Raw genomic sequence first — 13188 nt, forward strand, 5'->3', positions numbered from 1 at the left:
CCAGTATAAAAATGATTCTGATGTTACAGTGAGATGCATGGTGTGCTTGTTTCTGAAAGTTTATGAAGATTTATTTACCAGAGTATAATTTACAAGTTTAGAAAGAAATAGTCATACGATAAGTACATTGTTTTGAGTTGCAGGGAATTTCAGTTAGGGTCTTCCTTTTGGATTTGGATTTTGTTTTACCATTAGGGACCTAAAATACGAATGAAAACCAATGTTCAAGTCAATGAAAGATGAAATAAAATATATTGACTGTCTAATGAGTAACTTACACTTTGCACTTACTTTATCCAAACAATTTTATATTTAAACTGTACAGTTGTGTAATATCTGTAGTAAACGATAACTTTAAAATAATTTTATTTCAAACTGGAACTTTAAAACTTTCTAGTAGACTCAAGAATTTTACTCTTTCAGAAAAGGTATGTGGTTGAAATGGCTTTTAAGTATTATATGAAAAACATTGCCATATTGCAATCATGTATTCTCAATCAAATATTTGAAAAGGTGTTTTTTTACCATTGCATTGGTTTGATAAAATAAAATTGTGTGTTGAATTTGAATCATTGAGAAGTTCTATGAGATTATTAGTAGTTGAAAACTACTTGATAGCACATATCAAGTCAAATCATTGAGTGCCAGAGGATTCTAGTATATACCATTGTATATTTTGTTTACCTTATTTTAATTTGAAGTATGCTTGGTAACTTCAAACTAATTCTGCATTTTTCTTTCTATTCAAAAATTCCAGTCTGAAAGGCACTTTATCATGCAAGTAGTCTGTGAAGCGACACAGTGTCCTGATACAAGGGTAAGCCTGAAACACTTTTTCCAAGGTTTTAATGTACGAACAGTATAAGGCTGTTTTAAAAAAAGGATGGCAAAGGCTTTAAACTGATTGTTCACCAAATATTTTATACAATGTTATCAATACATTAAATGGTTCCTGGAGTTATATAAAAACAAAACCAATGATAGATATCTATCCCAAAAGAAATTAACCTCAGACAAAGGTGGTTGGGAATGACATAGGGAGTGACACATTGTGAAAGTAAAGAAATTTAGTTTGGTTATAATCAAATTAACTGACAAATGAGTAATTATGTGCATTACAACATTACGTAGATGGCTAGGGTTTTGAGGTGGTCTTTATTAAATAAAGGGATGTCATGATAAGGGATGAGCAAAGCTAGTTCAGTAAAAGAAAAAAATATATTAAGAAAGAAACTGTTGCTTTTTATAGGTAATAGTAGATAAGTCTGTTGCTATAATGTCAGAAATAGTATAGGACAGTGTTGAAGAACCTTTTCGGCACCGAGTGACGAAATGGGAGTGCGCACGGGAGCACCAGAAACCGGAAGAGCAATTGACCTTCCGGTTTCTAGCATGTGCATGTGCACCGGTCACCTGGTCTTTGGTTTCTGGCACGTGTGCATGTGCAATGACCAGCTGATGCACATGCACACGTGGAGACCAGCATTAAGTCTGTTCTTCCAGTTTCAGAAGCTTCTGCACGTGTGAAAACCAGTTAGCCAGGGCATAGATGGGTGCTGGAACACAGAAGAACAATGGGTGATGGCTAGCGTGCCCGGAGAGATGGTTCTGTGTGCCACTTGCTGCACTCATGCCATAGGTTTGCCATCATGGGTATAGGAAAATTATTGTTCGGAGTTCAGTGCTTTGTAGTTCTTTTCCCATTTTTCATTATCTGTTTAATTTTAAAGTTAGAAATAAACTAAAATATTTGGTTAAAGTAATTTGAATACTAGTTTTATTTCATTCATGTGGAAGATGAGTCATTGGTATTTTCTTCTTACTGTTATTCGTTTTTAGGTGCGAGTAGCTGCCTTGCAGAACTTGGTGAAGATTATGTCCCTTTATTATCAATACATGGAAACATATATGGGCCCTGCACTTTTTGCTGTGAGTATTCACAAGTGGGATTTGAGATAAAATATTATGTTCGAGACCCAAGTATCACATAATGGAGTGAACATCTACTTAACGGCAGCTCCTGTCAACCTAGCAGTTGAAAAGCATGTAATGCAAGTAGATAAATAGGTCTCACTTCGGTGAAAAATAAGCGTTCCATTTACCTTTGGCATATAGTTATGCCATCCTCAACCACCGAAACTGTGTCTCTGGCTGTGTCAGAGATGAGCATTGCCTCCTAGAGTCGGACACAACAGGCAGAGAAAAGCATTATCTTTTTTAATTTATGTGCTTTAAATTACTGTAAGTTCCCTGGTGGCGCAGAAAATACTGGTTTAACACTGCTTTTGTTTTTCTAAAGATCACAATTGAAGCCATGAAAAGTGATATTGATGAAGTGGCTCTGCAAGGTATAGAATTCTGGTCAAATGTCTGTGATGAAGAAATGGACCTGGCTATAGAAGCTTCAGAAGTAAGTTAAAGAATTGCAAATACTAAATTTTGTGACACTACTAATTATGACAATTCTGTTTTACAACAATCTTTGGTCTATGATGAAACATCATGCACCACGCTGACTAAAGTGATGCATACATCTATAAATGTTGAGACCCAAGGTTGCTAACACTTGAGAGTTGGTTTTTTTTGCATTGCAATGTATGTTTGAAAGATTATAGACAGATTTTCACACATATAAGTATTATAATAGCATTATAATAGCATCCTGTTTCTGCTGAATTCAACGTTCGTTACTCATGATTGGTTCACATCTTAGAGGTACGCACCAGTTGCTACATTCATGTTTTTGACAAGCATTTCTTGCAACACAGCACATACTACCTGGAGCTTTGTATCAGCATTTGCAAATCTTAAAAATTTTCAATCAATTTCCCATTTTCAGTAAATGTTCTATCAATTCAAAATTATTTTAGGTTTTACCTACTTGCTGCACTTTACTTGATTTTTAAAAAAACCAAACATAGTCATGATATTTGATAGATTACTTTTCAAACCTGTACTTAATATAGAGTTTAGTAAAAAAAATAATTTAGGTTTTAAACAAGCAGAATAGCATTGCCTGCTCACAAACTTACACGCTCATATTTCTATCTCCAACTACATACATTTTTTAATATTGGTGCCAGTATTTCGTTTATATGAATATATTGAACAATTAAGAAGACAACATACATTGTTGTCTTATTCTCTTATTATTCAGTTTGAACCATTGCTAAGCATTCCATTTCTCATTAAGTATGCTTTATTTCCATCATGTACCTGGCTTGTTGCATTTAACAACTGACTTTGAACTTCATTTTCATAAAAAAAATCATAATTCAAGCCTATTGATCATATATAAATCCACTATTTGGTTATCATTCCCAAATGTAATATTGAGTCTGTGGGTCCTTGAGTGGGTTGCAGTGGGTTCCAATTCAATCCAAGCAAGATGGAGTGGCTTTGGTATTTTAGTCTGCCTGGGAACAAGTTTCTTCCATCTTTGGTATGGGTAGGGAAGCTTTACTATGGAGATTCAGTGCATTATTTGGGTTCGCCTTGGACTTGGGTGTGAAGAGCAGATTGCCGCTATGTATAGGAGGATCTTTCTTATCTCAGAGATTTGCACCAGTTGCACCCATTCTTGTATGGGGCTTTGCTAATAGTCACTCATGTCCTCTTTACCTCTCATTCAGTTACTGCAATGCACTCTATATGAGACTATTTATGAAGAACATTCAGAAGTTTCTTTAAAAAGTCCAGGACATCATGCATTGATTCTGCTGTCTTAGAGTGCTTAGAATTTGTGTGCCTTTCTCAAACAAACCTGTTGTTTTCAAACAAGATTCCTCCTTCAAATCTATTTTTCTAACAAATTAGATAAATCTATAAATCTAACAAATTAGATTCCAATCATCTGATTGCAAGTGTGGTTTAGCTGCTGTTACTTGTATCAGAATATCATTTTTGGTTATTATTTTATCAAACTTTAAATCTTAAGTTTTCAATTTGAGCTTTTAAGTTAAAAATCATTTTTTCAAAGGCTACTGAAGGGCTTTTACAATAAATTTGTCTATCATTTGCATTTTTAATGCAATATATTAGGAATAATTATGGAAAAGCTCTTATTACTGAGCTTTCACAAAAAGAAACATTTTCTGCCAAGGATGGAAATAGATGTACCATAACAGAAAAAAAATGATATAATATATCTCACAATGAAAACTGAATAGAAAACAAATTCTAATCAGAAGTTAAAAGAAATAAGACCAGATCTTTTAAAAAGTAATAGAATATAAAATACTTGTAGTGAAAATTCAATGTAAATCAAATCCGATCACTTTCACATCCTAGAAAATCACTATTAATTTCCATACAGTGAAAGCAATCTTGAAGTCAAAATAAAGCAATATAAAGATGCAAAAAATGCACATTAAAATCAAGCAAAGGATTAGAATACACCAGCATTCAACAGTATAGAGTAACAGTTACAGATAAAAGGAAAAAGGAAACTTCAAAATGTGTAGTTAAAACTGAGACACACTTAAAAAAACAAAAGAAAAAGATGGAGACTTCACCTTCCAGATGTTCCTACCGAAAATTGCAATTGTTGAGATTTTTCTTCCCAGGTAGGTCCATGGTCGTTTGCATAAATATATGTTAGCAAACAATCTTGCAGTATAATGTTATTCTCAAGAGATTTTCAAAGGAAAAAGTACACATCTCAGTTCAGATAGGGAAGGGGCACAAATACATGTTTAATTAAAATTAAGACATTTGTATTATCTTTTGCAGGCAGCAGAACAAGGACGGCCTCCAGAGCATACTAGTAAATTCTATGCCAAGGGTGCTCTCCAGTATCTAGTCCCAATTCTGACACAAACATTGACAAAACAGGTAAATAATATATATGTTGGCACCATTCTCCATTGTTCAGGTCATCATTGGGATGAGCAACAACAGATGTACAGCCTCACTTCTGCCGTGGTTCTTAAGACATCGGGTTATTGCTTCTTCATTGACTGCCTGTTGGAAGCTGGTTGTGGAGCCTGAATATGACTGCGAGATACTGCAAGATTGTAAATACTTGCCATCTATGAAGCACCTGAATTTCAATCATGTGATTCCAGGAAAACTGCAACAGTTGTAGGAGATTGACTTGGTTATAAAGTTACTTTTCAGTGTAGTTGTAACTTTGGTCACTAAAAAGTCATTAACCAAAGTACTATCTCTAGTTTTAGGCCTATAGTTTTCATCACTTTAGTATTCTGCAAGCTATATTTAAATTTATCTCCTAGTATATTTTATTGTTTGATCTGGTTTTTCAGATAGGTAGTTAAAATCTTGGCAGACATCAGGTTAGGAAGGACTGGCATAATTATTGTGAAAAAAATAAGAACAAGCCTAAAATATCCTGTGGATATTTGCAATCTGCGGAAAGAAACCTGTGTGTTCTAATTTCAGATAGTTTTTGGTTTAATCTATATTTTTATAGACAAAGATTATGAAATATTTCTGGTAATCCTGTAGAGATTGCATTCATTCATAAACTGGTGGTGCATCATAATAAGAATTATGCACTTCTGATTTATGAATGAATGCAATCTCTTACTCATAGCCATATAGTATTCCAAAATTATTGAATACTGTCCGTTGTCCAGTTGGAGATTGGTGCTTGAAGAAATACTCTGACCTGAACAGAGCTAAAAGGTATTTCCTATTTCCCTTTCTGCTTCTCTTTTAAATTATTTTGTTTATCAGTCTCTACAATTTGAAAATCATTATTTTGATAAGCTATGCCAAAATCAGACAATTTTTTTCCTAATTTGGGACCCCAAAGTCTTCAATTTTTATGAGGTTGTCAAATATTTTGGGAAATCATTGTCATACCTTAAATCTAATCAGATTTATTATAAAATTATTTGGGGTATTTAAAATATAATCCTGAATACTATTTCTCCCCATTTTTCTCCATTTAGGATGAGAATGATGATGATGATGACTGGAACCCCTGTAAAGCAGCTGGGGTCTGTTTAATGCTTCTGGCAACCTGTTGTGAGGATGACATTGTGCCTCACGTTTTGCCCTTCATTAAAGAACACATAAAAAATATTGACTGGCGATATCGAGATGCTGCTGTCATGGCATTCGGATGCATTTTAGAAGGCCCAGAACCAAACCAGCTAAAACCTCTTGTCATTCAGGTGAGAGAGAGGCTTATGCTAAAAATATGGGTCCATTTCTTTTGAAATGAAGGCTTGCAAACTGGATAACTGGTTTGTAAAAATATTAATTATGTCTCTCTTTTACTAAAAAATACTTCATAATATTCTGAGAATAGCAGGTTCATGAGGAAAATAGCAAGGACCAGGTATGTACTTGACATGTTGAATTGACTCTAAGGCCAAAATGAATTTATGTTAAATGTACTACGCATTTGATTTGTTGTCATTATTTTGATCAAATGAGTGTGTTCCACAATAACAATACTGTTGGTGCAACCATTGTTTGGTACAAAAGGTCTGAAAGGTTTGCAGCATAATATATTGCTCTGGTACTATAAAGTGATAGGAGCCTCTCAGAAAGTCTCCATTCCATTTTTCTCCCAGAAAAGGATACCATGACAAGAAAAGGCAACTATTATCACATTCTGCTTTAATTGTTTGTGATTGGAGAAGTGATTGGGCTCCTCTGCCTTCTGTAGTGATTTTGAGGAGTAAGTGATGAGGAACAAACCACAATATTTGAAGAACATATTTTTATTAGCTGAAATATTGGCAAATCACATCAGATTGTGATATTACTCTCTAAAAATAAATACAGAAGAACTTATATAATTCTTAAATGTATTCTGTGTTAGTATTGCATTGGTCTTGTTTCATTCTGAGAACTGCCAATGGAGGGACATCTTTCTAGCGACAAAGCAAAAGATTCAGAACTAGTGCAAAGCAATATTAGTGCAGTCATAAATGAACTATATTTTTCCTGCCCTTTGTGATATATATTACAGCAATTCAAAACAACCTATAGCATTACCTTTCCCCTAGATCCAGTAATTTTAACTGAAAGTGATTGGCATATCAGACTTACTTTAGAGTTGCTTTCAGTTGATTTTGTGCCTAATTCAAGGGATTAGTGATTGCCTTTACATTGAGTGCATTGAATCAAAGATAGAAAAAGAACCATTTCCAGTTGTGATCCAAATTGCATCCTGAGATTTGTGAAAAGGATTTCTTTTTTAATTATATTTAAATCAGGTGAGAAAATTTAAAAAATGATGCAAAGACGTGATATCTGTAAGTGGACAAAGAAATTACAAAAGATATACAATTAGCAGTCAGTACTTTGGCAGTGACAAATTATCCATAAAAAAGAAAATACTTGAAGTTTTTAACAATAAGCAAAAAGGTTTTTAGAGATCTTTTTGAAGAGTGCCAAAGTTTCCACCATTTTGTTTTTTTAAGTTTCCACTTTAAAAAAAGAACTACTAAAACCTTATAGATAAATATTTAATTTCTAACTTCTTTATTGTAGTCTGATATACATTTGTATTTCTGATTTCAGCTCCACTCTTTTTCCCTTTAAAAATGTACTCTAGAAACTTTAAAACTATACTGTAAATGCTTAAATTGTCTAATTGCATTGCCTCATTTAGATCCGTTCACAGTAATGAAAAGGCAAAAGAAAGCTGAAGACTTTCAATTTTTCTTAATAACTGCTTCGCTTAACAACCAAGTTCCCAGTCCTAACTGCAGTTGCTAAATAAAAAGTACTACTATGTAATATATATGGAAGCCATTCTTGTTTAAATTGTCAAATTTCTGTTATGAATATATGCTGTCAATTTTGCAATTACTGTATGTTCTGCATATTTAAGTCTGAAATTAGTAACATATCAGATAAGTAACATATCAGAAAATAAAGATTTTCTGGTACTATGTTGAGTTTGCCATTGCAGTATTGAACTTAAAAAATTTCATCTATGTATACATACACTGCACAATTATTAGGCAAGTTGTCTAATTTTAGAGGATTAATTTAATTATTGAACAACTACAGTGTTCTCAGTCAGACAAAATATTAATAAATCTCAAAGCTGAATATTTAAGTAAAAAGCAAAAGTGAGATTTTGGTTTTCTTAGGAGAATATCTATGTGTACACTATTATTGAACAACTATATAACATAACTATTGTGCAGAAATATGTTACTAAATGAAAATGAACATTTTTCCATTTCATTTATTTGCATCTGTTAAAGTGAGAATAATAAAAAACAACTCAAAATATACAAATAAACACTACTCACATTCCCCCAAAAAATATCAGTGACCAATATAACCACCCTACTTTTCAATAATAGTCATTAGCCTTCCATTCATGGAGTCTATTAGTTCCTTGATCTGTTGACGATCATTTTTTTATGCAGCAGCAACCATAGCCTCCCAGACACTGTTCAGAGAGGTGTATTGTTTTCCTTCACCATAAATCACCCATTTAAGAAGGGCTCACAAATTCTCAATAGGGTTTATGTCAGGTGAGGAAGAGGGCCATGTCATTATTCTTTCATCTTTAGCACCTTTACCAGCTAGCCACCTAGTGGAGTACTTCGATACATGCAGTGGAGCATTGTCCTGCATGAAAGATGCAGACTTTTTCCTGTACTATTGCTTGAAGAAAGTGTCTTCTAAAAACTGGCACTAATTTTGGGAGTTGATTTTTAGTCCATCTTCAACCCGAAAAGGTCCAATTAGCTCATCTTTAATAATATCAGCCCATACCAGTACCCCACCTCACTTGGCTGGTGTCTGAGTTGAAGTGGAGCTCTGCTCAAATTATTGATCCAGCCATGGGCCCATCCATCTGGCCTTTCAAGAGTTACTCATCATTCCATAAAAGCTTTGAAAAATCTGCCTTCAGATATTTCTTGGCCCAGTCTTGCTGTTTCAACTTATGTGTCTTGTTCAGAGGTGGTTGGGTTTCAGCCTTCCTTACTTTGGCCATGTTTCAACATCTGTACTTCTGGGCACTCCAGGTAGGTTTTGGAATATGACAGCACAGGGAGATAATGGGTTCCTGGTAATTCACGTTTGATTCCTCTCAAATCTTTGGCAGTTAATGTGCATCTTTTTATCATCATGTTTTTTGTCATCCTGTTGACTATGCAACAAAACATTTGATGGTTCTGTGATCAAGCCCCAATACTTAGCAATTTCAAGAGTGCTGCCCACCCGACTTTTTAGAGTCGGTTAAATCTCTTTTTTGGCTCATTTTGCCTGAGGAAAAAAAGCTGCCTAATAATTATGCATACCTTGATATAGGGTGTTGATCTCCTTAAGCTACACCCTCATTACATAAATACACATCATCTGATATGCTTATATCCACTAAGCATTCAAATTTATACAACTTGTATAAGCTGTATTTATACAGCTTGTGGAAAATATGCATAAAAACGGTCAAAATACTTGCCTAATAATTGCACACAGTGTATACATATGTATGTATATAAATAATAACTTCAGGTTGGCTGGCACCTTCGTAGTCTTCCCTCTGCCATTTAACTTCAACTTTATCCTTGTTTTTACTATCTCCTTTTATTAAGGTATCATTTTATATGGTTTTTAGGATATTATGTTTTTAACTGTATGCTGCCCAGAGTGTCTCTGTGAGTACACTGGACAGTACCCAAATTAGACAAATAAATGCCCATAACATATAGTAAAAAAAAATCTCGTATAAGCTTTCATGTTTAATATGTCCAGTATTTTCCTTCCCTACTTGTATTGTGTCCCAGACATGGTTTCATTTTGCTTGGTTATTAATAACTAATCCCAGTATCTGGACATTAGATGCTAATATTGTCTGTGTTTTATTGTTTATTGTTTTAAGTTTCATTAAATATTCTGCTAGTTTTTATTGTGCATAAGTTTTGCTAAATTGGCTCAAGTTTGCTTGTTCAATATTTGAATACTGAATATTTCATTACAAATCATTGAACCTGAAATCTCTATATGATATATTTTAGTTATAATGTTACGTTATTCAATATTTTGGAGTAATTAGCATAGCCTATGCTTCCATATGGGTCTAATTGGTAAGAATATACCTTACAACATGCCTGGCCTGAGATCTAACTGAAAAGCTGAAGGAGACAGTTGGAAAGATAAGGATTTTGAAGACTACTTTAGACATGAAAAGTCTAACACAGATTGACAGTGGACCATTTTTCTCCTAGGCTATGCCTACTCTTATAGAGTTAATGAAGGATCCCAGTGTTGTAGTCAGAGATACAACCGCCTGGACCGTGGGTCGGATCTGTGAGCTGTTACCTGAGGCAGCCATAAATGATATTTATCTTGCTCCGTTGCTGCAGTGTCTAATTGAAGGCTTGAGTGCAGAGCCAAGAGTGGCCTCCAATGTATGCTGGGTAAGTGAGAATTCTTATTCTGAATAAACATTTGAGTGCTGGATAAATTAGAAAAAGGAGGCTTGTTTTGAATCTACACTTGCCTCTGTACCTCTCTACAGGTAGTAATCTTGATTTATGACCACAATTGGGACCAGAATTTCTATCACTAAGCAATGTAATTAAGTATTTATGATTTTTTTTGCCATGGTTGTTAACTAAATCATTGTAGTAATTAAGCAAATTTGGCTTTCACATTTATTTTGCTTGTCAGAAGCCCCCTGGGAAGGTTGTATATGATCAAGTGACCTCAGAATAATGCAACTATCATAAATATATTCTGGTTGCCAAGCGTGCAAATTTTGATCATCTGACTGAGGCATATTATAATAGTCATAAGTTACTTTTTTCAGCATCATCATAACTTCGATAGGTTGTTATTTGAATGGTCATAAGTTGAGAATAATATATATAAACTTACTGATAAAACTGGTGCTAGGGCAAAAAATGTGGTTGGGCCTATTGTTTTGATTTGTTAATTATCAAATAATGGAGCAGGAAGATGTTAAAGAAAGATGCAAGGTTGGAGTCAACATTAGGAAATTAATTTATTAGGCTGAAAACAGTAACTTACCAAAATAGGAATCTTCCTTAAATTGTCAACTTCTAAATTACTGACACCTAATATCTTTCAGGCTTTCTCTAGTTTGGCAGAAGCTGCTTATGAAGCTGCTGATGTGCCTGATGATCAAGAAGAGCCTGCAACATACTGCTTATCCTCATCCTTTGAATTAATTGTTCAAAAACTTTTAGAGACCACAGACAGGTAACTTAATAATTCTTTATCCATTTGAACATGTCTGCTGTCCAATGAACTTCAGGAAATAACTCAAGAGTTTCATTTTATAAAATCTCCACAACTTCTGATGGGTAAGGTGTAATATAGTGATATATTGGTTTGGTGATAGGTTGGTTTTATAATTATTGGGAATCCTTTACATGAACTATAATTACAAAATTGCAGAAAAGGTGCAGATATGCAGCTTTTGGCACAGCCATATTGTTGCAAAGTTCAAATTCAATGTATGTGTAATGTCCATTAAAACAATACAGTAGAGGTAAAGAATTTTGGAATTTACTTGGAAGTTCTAAGCTATTAACAAGAGAAGCAGCACAAATTATATATAAGAGAAAATATGAAAAAATCATGCAAGTTTATTTAACACAGGTAATTTACTTAGGTTGCAGGTTTATGATCCTGTTTCGATAGAATATAGAACTTGGACAGATATTTTTTTCAGGATCAAGCATATGGAACAATAAAATATAAGCACTTTGAAAAATCTGCATTTAATCTCTGATTTTAAACACTTGATTTTGCAACAAATTTAGCTGATTTTTCACTAACTTTTGCAATGTTTTGGAACATTACATTTGGACATAGTATTAAAGCAATTCAGTACATTTTAAGCAAGCTTTGCACCTTCATCTTTTTATATTTCAGTTTAAAATATTGTCTGTATCTAAAAATGATCTATAAAATAGTTTGTCCTCTTTTATTATGAGCTCCAATGTCTTTGACAGGTTAGAACTGGGAGAGCAGTTTAGAATAAAATTAGTAGCAGGGTTTTTATTTTGCCTAGATTTCATGATTTTCTTTCCAAAATAAAAAATAAAGTCTAAGTCTTCATTGGTTTTCCCCCACCCTCCCTACCCATCAGTAATATGCATTGAAGCAGTTAAAGTTCCTGGTTTCATGGGAAAAAAAGATGTCTATACTGTTGAATCTAGGGTATAACCTGTAGTGGTAGGTTTTAGATCTCATTTACAAAATACCAGGACAATTTTTAAAAAACTACCATATCCATTAGAAAATTTCAGAGAAACATACTTCAACAATGTAGAATTATTTAAATCACTATTAAATATATATTTTATGTAAGTTACTTGATCCAATTAAACTATTTATTTGCTTGACATATTTCCTGACTTACTACATTCATGGTCTGGTCAAGAGAATTTTGTTTTATTACTACTTAATGCTTACAGAAGGTAAATTTATACATACCTGGTTATTGCAACAAGAACTAACTTTTTTTCAATAATATATTGCCTCCAAACTGAATCAATATAATTCAGATTCTGTTATATGTTTATCTGATTCTACAAGCTAACAGCTCTTAGAGAATACTCTTGTTTCATCACTATTAGACATTTTGCAAGCAATTCTGCAATGCTTATGAATAATCCATTTTGCATAATTTAATGTGATTTTATTCTAATTCAGTACCAGCTTTCAAGTTTTTTTAAAATTCAATTACCAAATTTTTGTTCAGCAATCAAACTTATGATAGTGGTGAAAAAATAACTTTTACAGCTATTTATGACCTTTACAATGTCCTTCGATCACTTGATCATTATTAAAGTAAGCATGTGTGTCCTGTGCCGGATTCATGATCACAAATAAACCAATTTCGTTGTATTTAAGTACAATGAAAATAAAGATTATACTTGTACATAAGGTACTCTGCAATCTGTGCAATCCACACTTAACAATGGCAACTGAGACTGCCAGGACTGCTCTACTAAGCAACACATTGCACTTTGTGATTATTTCACTTAATGATCGCAATTTCTGTCAAAATCCAAGGACTACCTGTACTGTTACTTGTTTTGCTGTAAAAGATCATATTCTAGATCTAGTCTTAACACCCAGCGTCTTATAAAGTATTGAACTACTACGTTGGTGTGTGATTAGACTTCCATGTAGCAATTAGTTTGGGTACATTGGGATGCTGTAACAGAAAATACATTACTCTGAAACAATAGACATACATTTCTTGTC

The 13188-nt window shown here is 33.5% G+C and overlaps 1 protein-coding gene across 2 annotated transcripts in view; it reads left to right on the forward strand.

Annotated features, from left to right (window-relative positions):
• KPNB1 (karyopherin subunit beta 1) overlaps positions 1–13188 on the forward strand; it is a 38704-nt gene that overhangs the window by 12163 nt on the left and 13353 nt on the right. For both annotated transcript variants that reach the window (XM_087713567.1, XM_087713568.1), the window contains exons 6-12: positions 758–817; positions 1840–1929; positions 2300–2410; positions 4732–4833; positions 5916–6140; positions 10173–10364; positions 11039–11169. In XM_087713567.1, the coding sequence (XP_087569693.1) occupies positions 758–817; positions 1840–1929; positions 2300–2410; positions 4732–4833; positions 5916–6140; positions 10173–10364; positions 11039–11169 (911 nt within the window). The remainder of the gene's footprint in view (positions 1–757; positions 818–1839; positions 1930–2299; positions 2411–4731; positions 4834–5915; positions 6141–10172; positions 10365–11038; positions 11170–13188) is intronic.

This window comes from Thamnophis sirtalis, unplaced genomic scaffold (genome assembly GCF_051295495.1).
Source record: "Thamnophis sirtalis isolate CommonGarterSnake01/CBP01778 unplaced genomic scaffold, rThaSir2_p1.2 scaffold_4, whole genome shotgun sequence".
NCBI lineage: Eukaryota > Metazoa > Chordata > Lepidosauria > Squamata > Natricidae > Thamnophis > Thamnophis sirtalis.